At 35.9% G+C, this 25,420-nt stretch overlaps 1 protein-coding gene, 1 long non-coding RNA gene and 2 pseudogenes across 2 annotated transcripts; 3 read left to right on the top strand and 1 right to left on the bottom strand.

The window, feature by feature from the left end:
* Positions 1-11,531: 11,531 nt before the first annotated feature.
* On the top strand, positions 11,532-11,749 carry LOC146719549 (uncharacterized). Its single transcript, XR_014926488.1, has 2 exons — positions 11,532-11,612; positions 11,701-11,749. It is a non-coding gene; the product is annotated as an uncharacterized LOC146719549 (long non-coding RNA).
* Positions 11,750-15,423: 3,674 nt separating this feature from the next.
* On the top strand, positions 15,424-16,825 carry LOC146719548 (uncharacterized; annotated as a pseudogene).
* Positions 16,826-18,419: 1,594 nt separating this feature from the next.
* On the bottom strand, positions 18,420-22,050 carry LOC146719547 (uncharacterized). Its single transcript, XM_085490045.1, has 2 exons — positions 21,546-22,050; positions 18,420-21,363 (listed from the first exon to the last, which is right to left on the bottom strand). The coding sequence occupies exons 1-2, from the start codon at positions 21,930-21,932 to the stop codon at positions 20,155-20,157; spliced, it is 1,596 nt and encodes a 531-aa protein (XP_085346171.1). The 5' UTR covers positions 21,933-22,050; the 3' UTR covers positions 18,420-20,154.
* Positions 22,051-24,375: 2,325 nt separating this feature from the next.
* LOC114943458 (uncharacterized) lies at positions 24,376-25,326 on the top strand (annotated as a pseudogene).
* Positions 25,327-25,420: the final 94 nt, after the last annotated feature.

The following is a 25,420-nucleotide window of genomic DNA, read 5'->3' as shown; positions in this document are numbered from 1 at the left end:
GTAATAGATCAGGAATAAATCGCGCGGAACCTACTATAGTTTACGGGAGATTTCGTAGTGCCGAGGTTACTAGAATCAATTACTTTGCACGGACCATATTAAGTCTCGTGCGTGAATAACTATTCGCTACGTATACGGGCAAGTTTACTCCCGGGTTCCGCGTGTAACCGAATATTTCCGCGACATGTCGTCAAAAGGTCGCGGAATCATAACACCGCGCCGCGTGTCAGCCGTACTTTCGCTGTATCTTATCTTTACGAATGTAACATGCGATTTCGATCGCTTTGTATTTCGGCGTCCTATAGAACTCGCCGCCCACCACGAACGACAAGTGCGCGGAATTCAATTAATATCTTATCTCAAGAATATTATTTTTTTTGTATGCAATATTACCCTAACATTTATATTTTTTTTCTTGTTATTTATTCGCATCATTGTTCAAATATATTCAATTAATATTACACTTTGGGAATTCTAAATAGCCACTCTCGAACTCCGTTCTCTCTCTCGTCCAAACTCCCCCCTCTATTTTCTGACGCTCTGAACGAGTCGAGTATTGCCGTCGCGGAACTTTCGGGATGTTTTAAGATTTACGAAAGGTCTTTTCCTAGTTATGAATTTTTAGAGTGGCGCGAATCTCGCGCCTGGCGCCCAGGCAAACGAAAATTTATTGTCTTCGCGAATCTCCCGCTTTCCGCGCCGAAGGTGTGCCGTCGGCCAATTACATCGGCCCTACTTTTCGGATAACTAGTTATCCGACCGAATAAAAAAAAAGTACAGTTACAATATATACACGGAAAAAATTTTATATTAAATATTACTATAATGTCACAGTAGCTGTGGACCATCAAGACTTTATAAGTTTAAATGCTATAGTCATTATTTTAAAAACAATGAAGCAAAGTAATTTTTACTCTTCTCATAATAAAAATTTTTAAATTTAATAAGGAAAACAATTAGATATTTAAAGACGAGGCTCGTGTGATATTATAAAATTAAGATTTAGAAAGACAGGGCCAACTATAACGAGCATATTAAATTAGTGAGAGATGTAATGTCAACACATAATTGATTTATTTCTTAGTAAATACAATGATAATAAAACGTTTCGGCTGTTACCTCAGCCTTCTTCAGTAAATATAAAAACAATAAAAAATTCTTTTAAGTAGAATTATGACATATTACGCATTAGAGTCTATTTTTTAATGAACATTTTGGTTTGATAAGTCGATGAATTTAAATTGGGTTACGCTTATATCATTTATTAAATTAGATATTGTTTCTAATCGGCTAACCATTTTTTAGCTAAGATGGTAAACTTTTTGATTATGTCAAAAAACATGTAAACTTTTTGATGCTGGATAACATCTAATTGTTTTCAATTCTCATATCAAGCGGTTCTGACGATAATTTTAACTAATAATGTTCAAAAGAATTGATGACGTGGAATGGACCGTCAACCTGTTCTACTAACAACAGGGAACTCGTTTACATGTTTTTTGACATAATCAAAAAGTTTACCATCTTAGCTAAAAAATGGTTAGCCGACTAGAAACAATATCTAATTTAATAAATGATATAAGCGTAACCCAATTTAAATTCATCGACTTATCAAACCAAAATGTTCATTAAAAAATAGACTCTAATGCGTAATATGTCATAATTCTACTTAAAAGAATTTTTTATTGTTTTTATATTTACTGAAGAAGGCTGAGGTAACAGCCGAAACGTTTTATTATATTATTTTATTATCATTGTATTTACTAAGAAATAAATCAATTATGTGTTGACATTACATCTCTCACTAATTTAATATGCTCGTTATAGTTGGCCCTGTCTTTCTAAATCTTAATTTTATAAAAATTTTTATATTACAAAGTAAAAATTTTCTGAATGAATGTTAGTATTGCAAAGAAAAATAAAAAATATACACTAAATAAATTGTAACTATACAACATAGCGAAAATTTATTCTTCTCACTTTATAATATAGTTTCAGCGCCGGTTTTACTAAAATTATTTTATTGATGTGATAAAAAGTGATATTGCCATAGTAAAAGTTATATCGAAATCATTTTAATAGTATCAAACTGTGTGTAATAGCGGTGTTGCCAAGCGGGCCGCGGTAACACAAGAGCGAACGCGTTTACAAGTTCGCAGTCGCAGTTTGCAGTACGTTTTAACAGTTTGAAGCTCAAGGAAGTTAACGTCGTTTATTGAATAGCGATATTTGTTTAGAAGTGCGTGAAAAGTGACATACAAAAAGAACACGTAAGTGAAAATAAGTTCTATTATAATATAGATAATATAGATACATTAAATAAAAATGTCATCTGAAAATGTGGAGATTCGAGTCAAACAAAGGTAATTAAATTTATATTATCAGTATTATTAAAACTAAAATATTGTTTAATTTTTTTTGTAAAATACATTTCTTTTCTGTAATTCTTATAACGTTTGGTAAATCAAGTAATGTTTCATAAATTAGGATTAATTATTTTTTTACTCCGGTGTAGACGTATGATATTTTACCTCCGCATATTAACAACAATACAGCAAGTAATTCAACTGTTTTTTATAGCAGAAGTGTTACATGTAAATGGTTACATCTTCAGCATTGTAGTAAAGTTACTTTATTAAACTTAGAGATAATAGTATATTGTGTATCAAGTGCGGAAAGTTGACAATTGGTCACGAGTGCGGGGGATGGACGCACGAGCTGAAGGCTCCATAAATATAATAAGAGTGAGAAGTTGCGTCTCAAAAACAAATTTGAATATATCAGTCGAAAGTATTATGGGGTTCAGAATCTATTGAGAAAAATAGATTACAGTAAATGGATTGTGAATATCAGTGTAATAGTAACGTTCCTGATTCGTTGATGAATTTTTTGAGTTTAGGTGATAAGTTTGGTGTGCCTATATGTAGAAATGACAAAAACGATAGGAAAATCTCCGTATTGGAAAATATAAAAAATTTTGAAGTCAATCATCGAAAGTTTCCCAAGAATAACCTTGATAATGTAAGATTGTCGATAGCGTGTTCGGTACACAAGTTTTTGAGTAGATAAAAACATATTTGTTACATGGATAGATACATTTTTAATAAGTACTCCGAGTGCTCGAAATTTTTGAAATTAAATAAAAATATTATTTTGTAACAAAAGCAGATAAGGGCCAGGTTACGGTGTTGATGAATCGGACAGACTATGCGGAGAAAATGAATAATTTATTGAAAGACATTTCTACTTATAGATTACTTGGACTTCCGTTTCCGGTGCAGAAGTAGAGTACACGTGGTGCGTGATAGTGAAGAGTTGAGGACGATTAAAGGGGTTAGAGCACAGAGATAGTGGAGAGGATAGTTTGAAAAGGAAGAGGGAGAAGAGTGAGAGGGTGAGAGAGTAGTGTGAGAGAGGATAGTTAGACAGAGAAAGTAGGAAAGAGAGAAATAGGAGGCTGGTGACAGCTGAGAGTGGGCAGGGAGTATAGGGTATAAAGAAAGAAAGCGGGGTGCAGAAAAATAGAGTAAAGGTGCTAGGGAATAGCTAGGGAATTTAGGAAAGAAGAAGCAAGGATTAGGAAGAACGTAGAGTGGCGAGAAGTAGGCAAAAAGGAAAACAGGGGAAAAGAAGAGTATAGAGAGGAAAGCGGAGAGGATTTGGATTAAAAGGGTTTAGAAAACATGTGGAGCGGGAAAAAAGAAGGAAGCAAGGGAGCGGAGGGAGAAGGAATAATAGGATCGTTAGGTAAAAAGGGAAAAGAAAGAAGTGGAAGTCTAGGGAATATAGAAGATCTACTGAAGAGGAAAAAAAGGGAGTTAGAGGAAAAAACGGGAGAAGGGAGCGGAGAGATCTTTAAGAGAAGCAATAAGACAACGAGATCACTGGAAAAAGGAGGTGAAGAGGATGGAGAGAAGGGAGAGATCAAAAGATTGTTGCAAGATATGTGGCAAGAAATGAGGGAGATCAGGGCAGGGAGAGAAGATAAGAGGAGAGATGGAGGAGATAAGGAGAGATTACAAGATGCAGATGGAAAAGGTGGAAAAGAGAGAAGAAAGAAATAATAGAGAACATGGAAGGTATGAAGAGGAGGATAGAGGGACTGGAGAGGAAGATGGAGGAAAAGGAGGAGGGAGAGAAAGAAAGAAGAGAGCACACAGGGAATGGTTTACAGAAGAGAGTAGGGGAAATGAAAAGGAAATGGGAGATAGTAGAAAAAGAGGAAAAAAGAAAGAATATAGTAATAAAAGGCTTAGTAGTCAAAGAGGGGAAAAGAAGAGAGGGAGCCGAAAAATTGTTAGAAGAGATAGAGGCGAGGGCGAGGATAATGAAAATAAGGAAAATAGGGGAAGATAGAGAAATAGGGAGAGAAATGGTGGTGATGGAATTGGAGAAGGAAGAACAGAAATGGGAAGTGATGGAGAAGAAAAAGAGGCTGAAAGGTAGAAAAGAAAGGATAGACACGGATTTAACATGGAAAGAAAGGGAGATAAGACGAAAGTTGGGAGAAATAGCAAGGAGAGAAGAGAAAAGAGGAGAAAGGACATGGGTAAGTAATGGCAAGATAAAAATAGGAGAAAAATGGTAGAGATGGGATCAGGAGAAGGAAGTTCTGAGAGAGATTAGAAGGGAAATGTAAAGAATATGATAATGGGGGAAGAGGAGAGGAGAAAGGAAGATGGGCTAAAATAGAGATAGAGAGAGAGAGGGAAAAGGAGAAGAGAGGAAAAGGATGGAAGGTAGTTTTCTGGAACGTAGCGGGAGTAGGGAATAAGGACATAGATTTTTGGAAAGGATTAGAAGAATGGGACGTAATAGTGTTGTCAGAAACATGGATGGAAGAGGAAGGATGGAAGAAGATGAGAAGGTACCTACCGAAAGGATACGTATGGGGAATGCAAGAAGCAAGTAGAAAGAAGAAGAAAGGAAGAGCGAAAGGAGGCATGATTATGGGGATAAAAAAGGAGATTGCAGAGGAATGATGGAGCTGAGTAAGGAAGGCTTTGTGGTAAGAAGAGTAAAGATAGGGAAGGAAAAATGGAGGGTGATAGGAGTATACGTAGGAGAAGGAATAGAGAAGGCGTGCAGGGAGATGGAGAGGTGGACGGAGGAGAAAGAGGAGGAGGTTTACACGATAATAGGAGGAGATTTTAATGCGAGGACAGGAAAAGAGGGGGGCAGATTCAGAGATAAGGAGAATGCAGAAGAGGAGAGGATAGAGGAAAAGAAAAGAAAGTCGAAAGACAAATTGATCAATGCAGAGGGAAGAAAACTACTGGAATTCATGGGAGAAAGAGGTTGGAACATAATGAACGGTAACACAAAGGGAGATGAGGAGGGAGAATGGACTTTTACAGGAGGAAGAGGGAACACGGTTATAGATTACGTAATTGGAAATGAGGATAGCGGACAGAAGGTGAGAAGATTAAGAATAAGAGACAAGGTGGACTCAGATCATCACCCAATAGAAGTGGAGATAGAAGGATGGCAGAGAAGAGAGAGAAGAAAGTCGAGAGGAGGGAAAAGAGGAGTATGGAATGAGGAGGGCCGGAGGATTTTTGAGGGAAAATTGGGGGAGATAGGAGAAATAGGAGGAGGAGAGGAAGAGATTGATGGAGAATGGGAAAGAATAGAGGAGAGGATGAAGGAAGTATTGAGAGCAACAGAGGAGGACTGGAGGAAAGGGAAGAAGGAGAAAAAAGGATGGTGGGATGGGGAGTGCAGAGAGGAGAAAAGGAAGGTAAGGAGGGAGCTGAGAAGATGGTGGAGGGAAGGAGGAGAGGGGGAGGAATATAGGAAGAGAAGAGGGGATTACAAGAGATTGTGTGAGAGGAAGAAAAAGAAAGAAAACGAGAAATGGGAAAAGAATGCAGCAGAGGTGAAAAGAGAATCGGAGGTGTGGGAGATAGTAAATAGAGAGAGAAGAAGATGGAAAGGAATAAATGAAGAAATTGAGATGAGAAAGTGGAGAGAATATTTTATGAAGTTGCTAGGAGGAACAGAGGAGAGAAAGGTAAGAAAGGAAAGAAGAGAGGAGGGGAACAGGACAGAGGAGGAGGAGGAGGAAGAGGAGAAGGAAATAAGTAGAGAGGAAATGAGAGAGGCAATAAAGAAGCTGAAAGCAGGAAAAGCGACAGGGATAGATGAGATTCCGAATGAGGTATGGAAGTATGGAAGAGGGAACGTGGAGGATTGGATGCTGGATTTTTGTAATAGAATATGGAGAGGAGAAGGATGGCCGAAGAGATGGATAGAGGAAGTGATTACACCGATAAGGAAGAAAGGGGATGGAAAGGAGGTGGAAGACTATAGGGGAGTAACCATGATGCCATCAATGTATAAGGTATATACGATGATACTGACAGAAAGATTGAGGAAGGATGTGGAGGAAAAAGGGATAGTGCCAGAAAATCAGATGGGGTTTAGGAGAGGAATGGGAACAATAGACAACATATACGTGATGAATTATCTAATCAATAGACGAAAGAAAAGAGGGAAGGCTAACGGCAATGTTTGTAGATCTGAGAGCAGCATTTGACTCGGTAGACAGGGAGAAATTAATGGAGGCAATGGAAGAGAGAGGAGTAAGGAAAGGATTGAGAAGAAGGGTAGAGATGGTGATGAGAGAGACAACATGCAGGATAAAGATAGGGGAAGAAGTGGGAGAGAGTTTTTGGATTGAGAAAGGAGTAAGACAGGGGTGCCCATTGAGTCCAATACTATTCAACATCCTAATAGCGGACTTAGAGGAAAAAATGGGGAAGGTGAGAAGAGGAGGAGTAAGAATAGGAGAAAAAAGAATTTATACATTGGCATACGCAGATGATATGGTGTTGTTAGTAGAGGAGGAAGATGAGCTGAGAAGTATGGTAGAAAGGTTAGAAGAATATCTAGACAACAAGAGATTGGAGTTGAACGCAAAGAAGACGAAGATAATGAGGTTTAGGAGAAAGAGAGGAAGATGGAAAAAAAGGGAGTGGAGATGAAAAGGAGAGAAAATGGAGGAAGTGAAGGAGTTTACGTATCTGAGATATAGACTACAGAGGAATAGAGGACAAGAAAGACAGGTGAAAGATAGGATGAGGAGAGCGGCGGCTATTATGGGGCAAGTATGGGGAATAGGAAAGAGAAGGTTTGGAAAAGATTGGGGGAGAAGATTATGGCTTTTTGACAAATTGGTTTGGACAGTGATGAGCTACGGGGTAGGTAGGAAATATGGGGGTGGAAGGAGAGAGAGGGAATGGAAAGGATGGAAGAAAGATACTTGAGATGGATATTAGGAGTAGAGAGGGGAACGCCAGGTTATATGGTGAGGGAGGAACTGAGAAGAGAGAAGCTGAGGATAAGAGCCGGAAAAAGGGCATGGAATTTCGAGAAGAGAATGGAGGAAGGAAGAGGAAGCGAGCTGGCGAGGAAATGCTGAGAGGAAATGAGAGAAAGGGCGAAAATAGGAAGAGTGGGATCGGAGTGGGAAAGGGAAAGGGAAGAATATTTTAGGAAAAGAGATAGGAGGATAGAGGAGGTGGAGGAGAGAAGAGGAATGGAGGAGGGATGGTTTGGGGAGTTGAGAAGGAGGGATCTGGAGGAGCAGAGGAGGGAGAGGGAGGAGAGAATAAAGGGATCTGAATTTAACAGATGGTACAAGGAGGTTAGAGGAGAAGGAGTACCAGAATACTTAAGAAAGGATTGGGGAGAGAGTAGATGGAGGAGGATAGCAAGATTCAGATTAGGAAGTGAGATTTTAGAAAGCAGGTATTGGGAGAAAGCAGAAAAGAGAAAATGTAGGATATGTGGAGAGGAGGTAGAATCTTGGGAGCATGTATGGGAGAGGTGTGAAGTGAGGGGGGAGAGGAAAGAGAGTTGGCAGGAAGTAGTGAGGGAGATACTAGTAGAAAAGGGAGAGGGGGAAGGATGGATGAGAGAGATAGAGAGAGAAAGGGAGATAAGAAAGGGGAGAGGAGAGAGGAGTGTGGATGTGGAGAGATTAGGAGGGAAGGAGGATGATTGGAGGAGAGAATGACGTGAGGGGGGCAAAGGGGAAGAATGTTTAAGAAAAGAAAGCAAGAGGAAACGGAAGTCCAAGAAGCGTGTGTGTGTGTACATGGGGTTGGGCAGAAGCCAAGGGGAGATGGCCTGGGCAACGGGCGACCCAAAGCGGAAGTCCAACCCCTTAGGACAGATAGGTTAAGTTAGCAATAAGATAGGTTAAGAGGTTAATAGCGAAGAGGTCATGGTAGCGTGCGTTTATATTTTTTGTTTTTTTGTTTTTTTTTTGTTTGTATTACTACCTTTGTATATGCGGCTGCTGTATTGTTAAATTGTAAGGAAATTGAAACCCCAAGGGGACCAATAAAATTTACTACTACTACTTATAGATTACTTAATAAGAACCCATTAAATGCATTGAACGCAAGAATTACTTTTTTGTTAAAATCTTGGTTAGACAATAAATTCATAGATGAAATCACATACAAACATTTGAGGTGTACGAATGGTAATTTGCCTTGGTGCTATGGCTTACCAAAGATCCATAAAGCAGGATACCCTCTTCGTATCATAATTTCAACGTTAGGAAGTCCTGTGTATAACATTGCAATCTTTTTGAGTGAGATACCGCAAAATGCAGTAAAGAAACCTCAATCTCATATTAAGGATAGTTGGTCCTTTGTGGAAATTATTAAAGATAAAAACATTGACGATAGTCAGATTATGATTTCGTTGGACGTGACTTCACTTTTTACTAACACTCCGTGGGAATTAATTAAAATAGCAATAGAAAACCAATGAGAGGACATCTCACAATTTACTACGTTTAATCTTGCGCAGTTTTTACACGCGATCAACATTGTCATTTGCTCAACTAGTTTTGTTTTTGACGGTAAATTTTTCAAACAGGTTTTCGGTTCTCCTATGGGGTCTCCTTTGTCTCCAATTTTGTCCGACATGGTTATGGACGATTTGGAATCATATTGTTTGCGTCAATTGGATTTCGAACCTTCTTATTATTTTAGGTACGTCGATGATATTTTTTCAATTATTTCGAAAGGAAAAATGGAGGATATGCTTAGGATTTTCAATGGTTTTTACACTCGACTTAAATTTACATTTGAGTTAGAGAACAATTGTTCTCTGAGTTTTTTTTGGACACGAATGTTATACATATTGGTGGCAGATTAACGATTAATTGGTTCCGTAAACCTACGTTTTCAAGTCAATATATAAATTTTGTATCGAATCATCCGATGAGATATAAACTTAGTGTAATCACAAGCCTAGTGGATAAGGCTATTTTACTCGCTGACCCTATGTTTCACGAAGAAAACATTAATATAGTCAGAGGAATTTTTCGTAATAATTGTTACCCGTTAACGATTATAAACAAAAATATTAAAAGACGTAGAGCAATTAAATTTGGCGGTAATCTTAGCTCATTAAACCGTAATAAATTTGATGCGCGAACTTGTATAGTGTTGCCTTACATAAGAGATTTGAGCGATAATATTACGCGTTGCGTTAATAAAAATGGAGTTGATATACTATATACCGTTCCAAAAACACACTGATAAAAAGAGGAAAAGATAGGATAGACAACTTAAAAAGAACCGATGTTGTGTATAAAATAGAATGTGCGAATTGTGATTCTACTTATATTGGACAGACAAAGAGACATTTAGAAACGCGCATCAAAGAACATAGAAATAATATCAAAAAAGACACTACATTGCATTTAGTCGTTAGTTTGCATCGGACTTGCAACGATCATGAGTTTCGTTGGGATTCTCCGGTTATCTTGCATCAAGAAAAACAAACAAGAAAAAGAGAAATTGCAGAAATGTTTTATATAAAAAAATAAAGTAAAGGCATTAATTTGCAGAAAGATACGGAGAATTTTAGTGGAATTTATGATTGTGTTCTTGACTCTATTTAAATTATTTTTATTTATTTATTTATTTATTTGACTTTGTTATGAGGTTTTAGATTGCGAAAGACACATTAGTTTTGTTTCGATTTTCTTAACGATTAGTGACTAAGATTCTTGCTAGCTGTTAACATTTATTTATTCCATGCTTACTACCGTCAATTCTACATTGTTCATTAAAACAATTGTGAATATTGTGGGTGGTATGCAGTGAACTTGATTTACTGTACTAATTTATTATGCATTTACGTTTGGTATGTAACATATTTTTGTATATAAATTTATAATTATTTGTTGCGATGAAATGTTTGTATTAAAATTATAATTATTTTATGTAACTGTTTATAGATCTACTTGAAAAGGGCTGCAATGACAGCCGAAACGTTGTAGTTTAACTAATTATTTATAATAAATGATTGCCAGTTTGGTCGACTTTTACCATTGAGGAAAGATTTTTATTAATTATTTTTTATTTATTGATTTTATATATTACCTTTTTATATAAAAATGTATATATTAATTTTATTTATAAAGATAATTTCTGTGATGAGATAAAAACATTAAATAACTAAAGTTAAAATTCTATATTATTTTTAAAAATTATATTATAATTTTAATATTTTTACGATCTAAATGTTATATTTAAATCGTCATATATATCAACATATCATAATAAATCTTATATTTTATTTAAAATAAACAAATCAAGGACTGGAGATAGAGTGAATCAACTAAATCATATACTAATTGTGACGAAAATACTAATAGTACTTTCTCAGAATCGAAGTCGTTTCTATCTGCGGGATTAATGCAGACGATAGATATAATATGTGGCGATACGGTAATTTTTTTGTAATTTTTATATTTAAATTTTATGTTGAATTTTTTAATTTAAAATTTGCAGAAACAATCTTTACTTTCAAAAACTATACAAAACAAAAATAATTTTCCTTAATTATTTATTTCCACAGACATTTGAAAATGTAGGTATTTTAAAATTTCGCTTATTTATTTTCATAGATATTTAGAAATGATAGTGATAAAGAGAATGAGAGATAAGATGCAACTTTGCATAAAACTTGTGTAAATACAGAATCTAGAGAAAGTATTTTTCCTACACGATCGTCACAAATTCACCAACAATCGTCAGTGATAACAGTTTCGTACCCATTATTATTTTCGTAATTAGTAGAAAATTTATTAACATATAAATCAAACTGAAATATTTCTTTTTATATATTTTTTTATTATGTATTAGACATTTATATAAATTATAATATAATTATATAATTTTAGATTTTTCAGTTTGAAGATTGAAGATTTATCAAGTAGTTCTGGTATACTGTCATCTGAATCTATTGAATCACAACAGCAATTGGATAGTACTCAACATATTAAAATTAATGAGAAAACGGTTCGTTATTTTTAAAATAAAATTATAATTTTGATTTATACTTTCTATTTCATCTAAATTCTAATTTAATTTAATAGTTTCATATATTAATATATTTGTCTAGGATTTATATAAGTTTTTAATTAAAGATGGAGAAAGTCGTTCTATTTTGACCATCCAAAAACAGAACGGATTTTTAACCCCAAATGCTCGTAATCGATTATCACGACTTATAATTTGAAAAGAATTAGATAATATCCTGTTAAATCTTTCTCCAAAACAGAAACTCCATAATTTAGAGTAAGTAAAACTTTTTTATATTATATCTCTTTTATGTAATGTGTAATAAAAGGAAATAAAAATTATTTTTCCGTATACTATGTTTCAGAATTTCAAGTGCAAAATTTAAAGCATTGGCGAAGGAAATAACAAAAACATTTCCTGGTGAAAAAGAATATTACCAACCGTTTATGGTAATAAATGGTCAACAAATTAATGCGAGTAGCAAATTATGGTATCATTTCAATTATAAAAAAGCTAATCTTCGTAAGGATTCATTATTGCTGAATCGTAAATCTAATAATACTGTTCCACTCGTGTTATCTGAAGACATAATTGCTAAGCTAAATATTTTAAAAACATTGGTGGATCCATGGTTTAAAGTAACAACTTTATGGAGTGAAACGTTTGAAGCACGGCGGACATATTTAATGAAAGAAAAAACAGAAGTTGAAATTTATTAAAAGTCACACGAATGTTTACAAGTTTACAGAGCTCTTGAATTATTTGATTTTAATAATTTATATCCTGAGAACTCATCATTACTATTAACAAATTGGTCGAAAACAAGAAATTTTCTAATAAAAAAACTGTCAACATTAAAAATTACGAATGTAAAAGATAAAGGTTTTGTTAATTTTCTACCAACACTGTCACACTTGGTTTGTTTTCACAATTTTTTTACTAAATTTAAAATATTTTTTTTAAACTTTAAGCAAATTGTAATTTATTGCAGATATTTAAGATACGATTTTGTTTTATTTATTGCCGTATTTAATTCCTGTTGGATCATAAACAAAAAAAATTCCAAAGGTATTGAGAATAATTATGTTAAAACAGCTGTTAGCAAACGAACATTTTAAGAACGACAAAATTCATTTCTTATTCATTTGGAAGTAAGTTATTTCAGATAAAATTTTATTGCTTTATTCTGCTTTTTTTATTATTTGTACTATTTTAAGAAAGGAATTATTAGGGGGGGTAAGAGAAGGGGTTGTAGTAGGATAAAAAAGGGTTAAAAGGGGGAAAGAGGATTTAAAAGTAAGAGCGGGGAAGGGGGGGAAAGGAAAATTTTGGCGGCAAGGGGGGGTGGGGGAAAAGGGTGTAAATGAGCCCCATTTGTTAATTTGTTGTAGCGGATATAGAGGAAGTGCTAAAAAAAGGAGGTGGGGAGGGGTAAAGGGGGGGGGAAAAAAGTGCCCCGTTGGCTGCTTGGGTGGTGTTGGGGGGAGGGGGGGGGGGATCCCCGGGGGGGAAAAAAAGGTTGGCTGGGTTGTTAAAAAAAAAAAAATGAGGTTTTTGGGGGGGGGGAAGGGGAAAAGGGGGAGGGAAAAAAAAAAAAAAAGGGAGGAAAGTAAAAGGTTTTTAAAAAGTTAAAAAGGGAAGGAAGGCAGGGGGCAGAAAGGGGGGAAGAAAGGGGGGGGGGGGGTGGGGTTTTGGGGAAATGGGGGGGAAAAAAAAAGGGTTTGGGAGAGATTTTAAAGGGGTTGGGGCGGGGTTGGGGGGAGGGCGGGGTTGGGGGGGGGGAAAGGGGGGGGGAGGGCTGCGGGGGGTTTTTTTGGGGGGGTTTGGGGACCCGGGTTTTAAAAAAAAAAGGGGGGGGTTTGGGGCGGAAAAAAAAAATTTTTGGAAAAAAAGGGAAAAGGGGGGAAAGGGGGAAAGGGGTTAGGGAAAGGGGGGGGGGGAAAAGGAAAAACGGGTTGGGGGGGGAGAGGGAAAATTTTTTAAGGAAGGGGGAAAAAGGGAATGGAAAGGGAAAAAGGGAAAGGGGGGGGGTTTTCGAAAGGCGGAAAAGGGGGAAAAAAAAAGGGGGGGGGGGGCGGGGCGGGTTGGGTGGGGGGGGAGGAAAAGGGGAGGGGGGGGTGGAAGGAAAAGGTTGAAGCGGGGGGGCCCCGGGGAACTGGGGGGGGGGGGAAAAAAAAGGCGGGGGGGGGCCCGGGGCGGGGAAGGGGGGGGGAAAGGGGCAATCGGGTGAGCCGCGTAAGCGGGAACTCCGGGCAAACACACTTCGGGCAGTTGGGACGTCGAAAACGAGTTCCAGTCTCTAGGATCTCAGTTACCACAGGCAACTGGACAGGACAGGCCCCCGCAGCACCCCAGGGGGTGGAAAGAAGGGAGGAAACAGCAGGAGCCAGGGGTTGTGGGTGACTGAGACGTAATGGGGCTAGGGGAAAAAGAGAGATTTGCAGGAGAGGAGGCTGGATGACACCGAGAGTCTGGTCCTGGACGCGTTGGTGGGCACGGTGCTGGAGTAGGGGCGGCGCCCCCCCATTCTGGGGGTGGCCGGCGCGGAGGGGCGTGCGCCGTCGCCCGTCGCCGGCCCCCCTGCCGCCCTGCGGCTTAGGGGGACCGCTAGGCGTTCGAAGTCGCTTGGTTGTCGCCGGTGTCCTGTTCCGCCCGCGCTAGGCCAGGACTCTTACCCTTCCCCGGCTTACGAGCCGGCCGCCGCGAGGCCGCCGCGGACGGCACGAAGCGCGATGGGTCTAGCGCGACACCCCTTCGCGGCCCGGCCGGCGCCGTTAGGAGGACAGAACTGCCATGGAGGGGATGAGCTGAAGGAGAGGGTTTAACGGAAGGACAGGCGACCTGGAAGTACGAAACGAACCCGACACCCCAGGAACCGGCCGCACCCGGCCGCTCCCCTCCCCCCCCTGTGGAGGCGGCGAGGCCCCTTTTTTTGAAGGGACGGGGATCGCGCGCGGGCGCGGCGGCCCCCCCCCGCCGGTGGGCGTCGTCGGCGTCTTGGCGGGCCATGGGAGCAGCCGGCCGAGGCCCGGCCCCCCCGGCGTGCACACGGGAGCCAGCTGTGGAGCCGCTCGCGCGTCCCGCGCTTCCCCCCACGCTGGTCTGAGCCTGGCCGGCGGCGGGGTCCGGCCTATGGAGATACGGCCTGGAGGAAAGCCTGCTGGCGCCGGCTGCGGTCTCTCGCCTGACCCCTGAATGAGGGGGGCGCGTATCCTGGAACCTTCGCCGGATTTTTAAACAGTGCTAGTACCTTGGAAACTAAATTGAGTTTAAGTAAGCATAAAGCTGGAGATATTTTCGCTCAATAGCCAATTCCTGTCATTGTTGGACCTATCCTTGAAAATACGGCGTCATACGTTATTTTAAATAACAAAGTCTACACTGTTTCAAACGTAGGTTCTTGTCTACGTGCGATAGATTTTGCGTTTAAGATTTGTTTTGCTATTGATTGCAAATATCCATCAAATGCATATTCTTTATGGATGTTTCTTCAACAAGGTTATTATTAAATTGAAAATTGTGGAAATATTGTTCCAATAGGTTTGCGAGCAATTATAGGTGAAATTTATGAAGTCATTAATACACAATTATATCGGGGTAAATATATACATATAATAACATTATAAATATTTCTTTAATTTTTAAAACGATTTTAGTCAAACACATAAAATGCTTTGCTTTGTTTGTAAAAGTGATTTTGCGCATAATACTGAGTTAATACAACATATTCAGTTGGTTCATTCAGAAGAAAAAGTTTTTCGGTGTGAAGAAGAATTTTGTTCAAGAGTTTATTCAATATTTAGATTTTTTAAAAGACATTGTTATAATGTTTATTCATAAAAGTTTCCAATTTCTCGGAAGAAAACATCAATTTCTCAAAGTCGCAATTTTAATACTAATAGTTCTCTATCCAATACAAAGTTGAACGTTTCCGATGAGACAAATAGCACACATTTTTGTAGCCAAATTGCAACACATGAAGTAAACATTGTTATAAGTGATTTTTTAAACAAACAATATAATGAACTATCTGATAATATTAAAACTTTAAATCAACCGGATGATTTAACAATGATGAAATTTCCAAATGAACAGTTTGTATCAACTAATCTTTCAGAGGATATAAAATTATACAAATTAGAATTATTAATATTTTTCTCAAAATTATATGATATGTCTGAAATTCCACGAGCAAAAGTTATGAAAATAATAACACACTTTTCAAAATTATTAAATTATCATTTCGCATATTACAAAATTATCTTCAACAACAATTGCAATCAGAAAATATTTCATCAGAAAACTTTCAAGTTATATTGAATATTATTGAACAATTTACTACGTCTTTAGAGAAATATGAAAGTGAACGACGATGTTTTAATAAATTTAAAAAGACTAATACATTTATACCTCCTGAAACCTGCAAAATTGGAGAACGAAAAGAATATCAGGTGCAAAATGACACTGTAATTTATAAAACTATTCCAGTATTTGTTCAGTTTATTCCAAAGGTTTTGAAAGCTTTTTTCAAACTTCCTGACATTTTTTCTCGTACATTTAATTACATCAAAGAACTTGAAAACAATGAGAATAAAATAAAGTACAATTTTATGTCAGGATCTCTTTGGAAAAATAAAAAGATTTATTTGCTGACAAGATTGTATTTCCTATAGCTATATATTATGATGATTATGAATCTAACAACCCTTTGGGTAGCCACAAAGGTATAGCCAAATGTGGAGCTGTATATTTGAGTGTGCTTTGTCTACCTCCGGAATTTTGTTCAAAATTAGATAATATTTTCCTTTTTATTTTATTTAATACATTAGATAGAGAAACTTTTACTAATAAATTGATTTTTTACAAAGCTATTGAAGAGCTTCGTTTGTTACAAGAACTAGGTATAGAAATTTCTTATAATGGACAAAGTAGTCGAGTTTATTTTTCTCTTGAACTTATTCTTGGTGACAACTTAGGTCTGCATAGCATTCTTGGTTTTAGTGAGTCTTTTCACGTTAATTACCTCTGTAGATTTTGTTTAACACATCAAAATGATATTAAAAAAGTATTGCATGAACGTGATTGTAAATTGAGAAATATTAAAACTCACAATGTACATGTAGAACAATGTCATATTTCTAAAAGCGGAATGAAAGAATCGTGTATTTTTAGTTGTGTACCGGGTTATGATTTATTTCAAAATATGAGTCAATGTACAACACGATTTTTTAGAAGGAATAATTCCTTATGATATTGCACTTCTTCTGAATTATTTTATTAATATTGAAAAGAAATTTACTTTGGTACAATTAAATATTTTAATTCAAAGCTTTCCCTTTGATAAAAACGAAAAAAATAAACCAGTCGAAATTAGTCAGATCCATTTGAAACATAAACGCCTTTAAATGTCAGCCGCTAAAATGCTCACCTTTGTAAACTATTTAGAACTTATAATTGGACATTTGATAGATAGAGAAAACAAATATTGAAATCTATACCTTGTATTAAAACAAATTACTTCTATTGTTCCTGCTACATTAATTCATATTAATGAACATGATTTATTAGCTGCAGAATAGAAGAATATTTGCATTTACGAGTAAAATTATTTCCAGAAAATCTGAAATTTAAACATCATATTGCTATACATTATCCAGAAAGAATGAGATTATTAGGTCCATTATGGAACATTTGTTGCATGCGTTTTGAAAGCAAACATAGAGAAGGTAAAATTATTGCACATTCTGCTATTAGTAGAGTTAATATTTGTTATACTGTAGCATTGCGACATCAATTAAAATTAAGTCATAAATTATTAACAAAAAAAATAACATTTTCACCGTATGAGATAAGTTCAAAGCAAATAACTGATTGTGAGAGTATTTTACATTTACCACCTAATATTAAATCAAATTTTGGTGTTGTTCAAACTTTAAAGTGGATTAAACGTGGTCATTGTATCATACAGCGCGATACAATTCTTGTGATGCCATCAGAAAATGGACCTATCTTTCACAAAGTGACAGATTTAATTTGGCAATTAGAAGAGAATATATTCATATTAACAGAAAATTTGAACTCGTGCTTTTTTGATAAACATTATGAGGTTTATGAAATAATTGATACTCAAGATTTTCATAGAGACTGCATACAATTACAACAAATACTTTCACATACAGTTATAATTACATGCGAAATTAAATCTAACGATCACAAATATATATATAAAAACTATGGATATAAAATAAGTGAAAAACAAACCGTATATGAACCGTATTGGTAAATATGTACTTCAACCTTAGTTATATATATTATTAGATGTAGACCTTACTTATATATTATTAGATATTAGAATATTTATATATTATTTTACTATATAGTAATTCTATTGTGTTCATTTTGTTCTCTATTTGTGTTAATAATTGTTCTTTATTATCTGCTTTTTATTATTATATTAGGTACTATATAAAATATGTATTATTGTACTTTTATCATTTTGTATTATTAATAAATTTTTATTAGGCTAATCATAAATGAGTATTATTAATTTTGTCCGTCAAATAATAAATGTAATATTAATTATAAATAAAATTTAAAAAGAAAGGAAGTAATAAAATAAGAAAGAAAAAATACATATAATTAAATAGTAAAAAAAAGATTTAACGTTATAATACTTTAAATGATACATAATAAAGATAACTTTTTATACCTACAAATTTTTACTATGGCAAATGATAACATATATTAGGTAAATGTTGATTTAACGTTTTGCTATGTTATACTTTAATTTATTCTATAAAGTCATGATGGTCCACCAATAATGCAAAAAATAGTAAAATATAATTAAAAATTATATTATAAATTAATATAAAATTTTCTCCGTGTATATATGTATAATTACTTAAAATTATATGTAATTATATTAGAAAAGTTCAATAAATTGAAAATGCACTTACAGAAAAATATATAATTTTATATCTAATAATATGTATATAATTATTATTACTATAATTATATATAATTAAAACTAATTATATATGTACATGGACATATTTCATATATAATTTTATAAAAATAAATATCTTATGAGCAAGTCGACCAAACTGGCCAATTTATTACAATTGTTTAATACAACATTTCGACCGTCATTGCAGTCTTTTTCAAGTATCTACGAATAACAAAAAATTTTTTAATAGATAAAAACATTTAAATATAATTAAAAAATAAAAGTAACACCAAAAATGAATGCAATACCTAAGTCAGATATAAATACGGATTAGTAAAAACAGTAATAAAGACTAAAATTTAGTTGAAAACTGCAATAATTTCCACAAATTGTTTTAACGAACAATATAAAAATGACAAGCGTGTATAACGGATGTTAACTGTTTGACAAACGCTTTATCACTAACAATTTAAGAGGACGCAATCCATTTGTAAAGTCAGCACAAAATAATAAACAATGACAAGGTGAAAAGAATTATAGTAGCTAACAAGTGCGGGGTATCGTAAATTGGTCGAGAGTACGGAAGTTTGGCGCACGAGGCGAAGCCACACATGTTGGCTACGATATTTGTGTGACCGGTGCATGGAAAGGAAGCCCTTTCTAAAATCTCATTATGTGCGGAAAGGGCGACTTTCCGCGCGCCGGTTGCACAAAGTATATTAAATAGCGTTAAAAACCCGATCATAAGTTCTGCTGAAATTCTCCGTATCTTTTTGTAAATTAATAGTGTTTAAATGTCTTTATATGTGAAACATCTCTGCAATCTCTCTTTTTTTTGTATGTTTTTCTTGATGTAAAATAATGGGAGAACTCCAACGAAAGTCATGGTCATTAGAGGTCCGATGGAGGCTGACCACCGAATGGAACGGAATATCCTTTTTAATATTACTAATATGTTCTTTAATACGTGTTCCTAAGTGTCTTTTTGTTTGTTCAATATAAATCGCATTACAACTTTTACATTCTATTTTATAGACTACTTCAGTTCTTTTACTCGTGTCTATCTTATCTTTACCTCTTTTAATAAGGGTGTCCAATTTTTTTGGGATGGTATAAAGTATATCACAACCGTTCTTAGTAATAGAACGTGTAATATTCTCACTCAGACCTTTTATATATGATAGAACAATGCATGACCTAGCGTCAAATTTTTTACGATTTAATGAACCGCGGTTATTATTAGCAATAAGTTGTCTACGCCTTTTATTTATGTTTCTCAACCACTGAAGGGGGATAACAATTATTGATTAAAATTTTTTTAACGAATTCAATATTATCATTATAAAAAATAGGGTCTGAAAATGAGATGGCTCTGTCAATAAGGCCCGCGATCACACTAACAAGGGAAGTTCGGCAAGTGTAAAATTCAAAAAAATCTGAAACTTTGTATAAGTTTAGAGTAGATGAACCTAATCACAAAACAATTTTTTTTAGCTGCTGATATTCGGTTTTAGGGGTGCAGCATCCCCTTAAATAAAATCGGTGTTTACGTTTTCAAGCGAATATCGCCGAAATAATGAGAAATATAAAAAAATGTTTCCAGCAAAAGTTTTATGGTTTCGAAAGCTCTTTATAATGACATGATCATATTTTGCAAAAATGTTTAATTTTTCAAAATACCCCCACCACGTATCTTTTTTTTTCATATTTAAATTTTTCTTGCAACTAAAATTAAAGTTTATTTCACGCCAAATTCAACCATATATAATAAAGTTGCGATCCGTAAACGTGTTTTTGAGAAATAAACTGAAAACATCCTTACAGGGTATGCTGTCAATTTTATCGGCCCGCTAATTTTGGCTACGACTTCTCTTATTCTATATAATTGTTACAATAATGGTATTGTTCAAAGAAGTGTTCAAAACAGAAGTAATTTTTGCACCATGCACAACGTATAAAAGCCATTTTATCACAAATGCTGCATTTCGGTATATGTTTTTCTTCTTTAAAATAACAGTAATTGATTGGATTTTCAAACTTTTCAGGCCGTGTTGATAAATAGCCACTTTTATACCAACTATATTTAAATAAATTTCGAAATCTTGGAGAAGAAAGTTGATTGTGTGCCAAAGACTGTAATTTTATAATGTTATTGCGTAAATGTAAATTTATATCGTAATTATTTAAAATAACATTATCAGAGAAGCTTCGAATAAAATTTTTCCAGATTCTAAAGCCAAAAACATCTAAAGGTTGTATAAAAGCAGTTGTTTTTTTTGGTATTGTTAAAATATTTACTTGTTTGTCTTTTGGTACAAGTTCTATTAATTGTTCCGGGCAATGGCCTGTCCATGAATCTAGCAACAGCAAACTTTTCTCTTTAGTATTCGGAAGATATACCTCTAAAAACCAATTTTTAAAGTGTTGGGTTGTGAGCTTTCCGGATTTTGAAGCCGCAATGTAAACATTAGCAGGTCGAAAAAGAGTTTCTTCTACTCGTGGTTCAAACGACCCAGTAGTTTCTTTTAAGACTATATATAGAGGCGAAAGAAGATACCCGTCCGCAGATATAATTGGCATAATAGTATAACTATGACTTATAGAAGATAAAGATTGAACAGTAGCTTCGACTGTCTTTACTCCCATATTAATTAATGTTCTTCCAGAATGTATTTCTAGATTAAAACCGCTTTCATCTGCATTATAAGTTGATCCTTCACCAGTTATAGCAATATGTGGTTTTACATTTGTCACAAATTCTTCTGCATTTTGATGTATCAGTGCATCAGCTTGTAAATTAGATTGCGTTTTAAATTTCGTTATTTTACGTGATGTAATGCGATGAGCTTTTTTAAAATTCCATATCCACCAATGTCCTGCTTTAAATGTAGCAAAATTCACTTGCTCCTTTGCTTCTAGCGCCCACCTTCGCAAATCGATGTCATGAATAATAGATCCTCTATCAATAGTTTCTTGAAATTTTATTAATACATATTCGGCAATGAATATCAATTTGTCTCTGTTTGTCCCTCCACGCATTATATACTCCTGCCATCTGTACAATTGCGAAACATGTTTTACCTAAAAGAGAAAAAAGATCCAATATTTAAAAGATTATATCAAACACAAGAAAATTAATCGAATGCAGATGAACATGCGACATGAAACGTTGTTCCTGACTTCTGTTTATTATCCACTATGATATTCATACACGTTTATCTATATTTAGTTAGTATTGTACTTATTTTTTAATGAGAATTTACCTTTCTAAAACGATTCTGTACAACAGAAACGGATAAACGTCTTTTTTTTCCACTGTTCCAATATTCAACCGCTTTTCTTTTATAATTTAAATCTACACTTCCACCTTCGTCATCTACAATACAAACTTCATCTTCATAGTTATCTTCTTCAGCATGAGGATCATACGAATCTACAAACTGTACAGCTTGAGGTTCCGATGGATCATCAAAATCAAGTCCCCAATCATATTCAATTGTAATATCGTCTTTTAGAGAATCCCTTATTAAATTTGAAATTGCATCGTGGAGTTCTACTTCACGATGATTAACAGGAGTGACAGCGAGATTTGCAATGTGAAACGTTGTAATTAACAAATTTATAACGTTCGCCGTATTTATGGCCAACATTTTGACATAAATGCTTGAATAAATGTTATATGAAACTTTCCCACAGAAAGTATCACACGTACAATATATTAAATAACATGAATGAAATGCAGAAGCGGATGGCTTTTATACTAATTGTATAAGGAAAACGAACATTAAAGATAGCCTTCCCATAACCTTCTCTTTTATTGCATCACATCAATCTCGATAATCCTTCAACCTTTCAACTATTCAAAGTTGATAACGTTCTCATAAATATAATGACGTACATAACAGGAAATATTACATATACGTTAGTGCATCCGTGTTTATTTCATTCTAGACGATAATCTTTAATTTTTTTTACCAAAGGTCTAAATCAGAAATTACTTTATCGATAACTTTGATTTTTCTCTTACGATATATTTTGACTACTATATTATTTATAAAATGTGTAATATACAAAAATCAGTTACGTGATTAGATTTATTACAAACATCTGTTTCATCGTTATCTTGTATTGCGAAAAATTACAGAGAGAAAGGGAGAAAGAGAAGTCGTAGCCAAAATTAGCGGGCCGATAAAATTGACAGCATACCCTGTAAGGATGTTTTCAGTTTATTTCTCAAAAACATGTTTACGGATCGCAACTTTATTATATATGGATGAATTTGGCGTGAAATAAACTTTAATTTTAGTTGCAAGAAAAATTTAAATATGAAAAAAAAAGATACGTGGTGGGGGTATTTTGAAAAATTAAACATTTTTGCAAAATATGATCATGCCATTATAAAGAGCTTTCGAAACCATAAAACTTTTGCTGGAAACATTTTTTTATATTTCTTATTATTTCGGCGATATTCGCTTAAAAACGTAAACACCGATTTTATTTAAGGGGATGCTGCACCCCTAAAACCGAATATTAGCAGCTAAAAAAAATTGTTTCGTGATTAGGTTCATCTACTCTAAACTTATACAAAGTTTCAGATTTTTTTGAATTTTACACTTGCCGAACTTCCCTTGTAAGTTTGTATCTTATTGGATGATTTGATAAGTTTATCTAACGACCCGAATAAGTGGACTTCCTAAATCAATTAGTGGTCAGTCTACCGCCATGTCGTAAAACATTAGTATCCAAGAAGCTCAAATCGGATAATTGTTAGATTACAAAAAGAATATACCGAAATAGGATCAAGAGACACGGTAGTGTCTCGCGCCCAGTTCGCGGCATAGCCAAATAAAAAAAGCGAGGCACACCGTGTATCTTTACGCGAAGTGGAGACTTGAGTTTATTATAAATTTCGAATACTCAATAACGGCTGAAGCAATCAAGTTTATCCTAGACTTAATCGATAGATTGGGCTCGAATTATATAATAAAAGTGTCTTTATTTCTGCTCTATGTGCTTTGTAAACGGAAATATTTTAATGCAAAGTCTCAAAGTGAAAATTTTCATTTAAGAAACGTTCACGTCGTCATCGTTCACGCAAGTCACCAATGCGCATGCGCGATTCTTGTACAGTTCCAACTTTTGATACAAGGATGTGCTATAGTAGCATTTCGTAATTATTACGTACAATGTGTTAATACTATTGACAGTGTAAAGTTATGTTGGTTAGAGCTACGGTCCAAAATGCGCTTACAGTGCTAAAAGTATCATTCTATCTTCGTTTGATATTCGTATACATACACATTGATGGGGTTATATTATAATATATAAAATAATAGATATGTATGTATGTATACACATTGATCTCTTGACATGTACACACATAACAGGTACGTGTCTTTTTTTAATAATATACTAAATTTTTCATATAATAATATCTATTTTCTTGTAACGCAGGATGATTGCGTAACAAGAAAATAGATTATTATATTATTATGAAAAAATATAGTATATTACACATATATTATATGGTATTGCATATGACATGTATTTAGTAAATAAGTATATATTGCAAAATGTAGATTCTTTTATCTATCTGTTTCTTAAATGTTAAATGTGTGTGTGCATATTTATATATTGATATTTGCAACTACTTTCTAGTTACGTTACTATTTTATTAAACTATTTCTTTTATAATAATAACTACTTTCTTACTACACTATCATCCTACTATTTCTTTTTTTATAAGTAGATAATTATTGATGTAAAATAAGGAAGCGAACTTTACCAATAATAATTATTTATATACTTATGAAAGATGTGTCCCCCGAATGGGTCTCCACCTTGGCGTGGTGGAGGGGTTTAAGATCGCGTCCGGATTCACCCTCAGGGGTGACTCCGGGTGCGACCGACGAAGAGGGACCCCCCAAGCTAAGGTGTTAGCGACCGTTCCGAGAGCTGCATGGCGCAGGGGATGCTGCGTTTCAAACGGTGCCTTCTGGATACCGGGCAAAATCCGGGAGTGGGCAGCCAAGCCCTGGCAAACGCGGCTCTGACCAGGTAAGACCGCTCTTCCGCGACACTCGTGAGAACCAAATGGACACAAATGAAAACAATAACACAATGCAAAAAGTCCTTCAGGGCGTGGCTTCCTTAGGAAACGAACGACCGGAAGAAGTTTCTATTGCGGGGGAGGATTCCTCTGGGACCCACCCGAAAACCCGTCGTCGCTATAGCGGCGCCGCCAGACGACGCTATAAAAACAGAAGCAGCTTCAGGAGGAGGGGCTGATTTCTGGGACTGAGGCAACTCCTTCTGGGGCTGCTTCAAATTCAAATTCCAAGGGGGCAGGAGGATCGGAGCAAACCAGGGCGGGCAAACGGCCCAGACCGGTGCTTTCGTATACTCCTAGCCCCTCAGATAAACCCAGACAAGAGGCCCCGGATCAAGGATCAAGGGGTCTTTTACTCGGGCCACAAAGGAAATTGTCAGGTTGGCCGTCGTTGGAGACGGCTTCCCTGACAAAAAGCTGGGTGACGGGGAGGTGGCGGAGATCAGGAAGCTGATCAGAAGTTGCATCATAGCGCTCCAGAAAGGCACCAAAGCTCCACTTTTACCGGCTCCTGGATCAGGGATGGGGCGCTCATTTTTGCATGGGCCAATGATGAGTCGGCGAACTGGCTGAAAGGCCTCTCCGCCGATCTGAAGCTAGGAAACGTTTCCCTCCGTGTGCTGCCAGTCGATGAGTTGCCAAAGCGCCATCAGGTGGTGGTACACGTGGAGGAACCGGACCTCTCTATTAAGGAGGCGATTGAACTTCTTGACAGACAGAATGTCGGCTTTGCCCCTGAGAATTGGATGGTCTCAGGCGGGATTGAAAGTAGAGATGCTTCGAGCTCCCACTTTGCCTGCTTGGTGACTGCGCAATCGCTGGAGACACTCAAGGCATGTAATTTCAGGCCGTTCTGTGGCTCCACTCGGGCGACTGTCAAGCTGCTCGGGAAGGAACACAGAGAAGGACCTGCTGTTGCAGAGACGTTAAATTAAACCCTATCTACTCTATGATGGGGCCTGAAGTTCCTGTAACTCAGATTAACTTGCATCATAGCAAGTGTGCCTCGGCGATCTTAGCCAGGAGCAT

Source organism: Nylanderia fulva, unplaced genomic scaffold, assembly GCF_048542155.1.
Source record: "Nylanderia fulva isolate GAGA-0341 unplaced genomic scaffold, ASM4854215v1 Scaffold95, whole genome shotgun sequence".
NCBI classification, from domain to species: Eukaryota; Metazoa; Arthropoda; class Insecta; order Hymenoptera; family Formicidae; genus Nylanderia; species Nylanderia fulva.
The sequence above is the reverse complement of the archived record's forward strand: the minus strand, read 5'-3'. Positions and strand labels throughout refer to the sequence as shown.

Bases quoted from the DNA above. Each gene is read 5' to 3' on its own strand.
- LOC146719547 (XM_085490045.1), bottom strand. From the start codon at position 21,932: ATGTTGGCCATAAATACGGCGAACGTTATAAATTTGTTAATTACAACG. The intron at 21,364-21,545 runs GTAAATTCTCAT...TTTCTCTTTTAG, and splicing joins TACAGAATCGTTTTAGAAAG to GTAAAACATGTTTCGCAATT.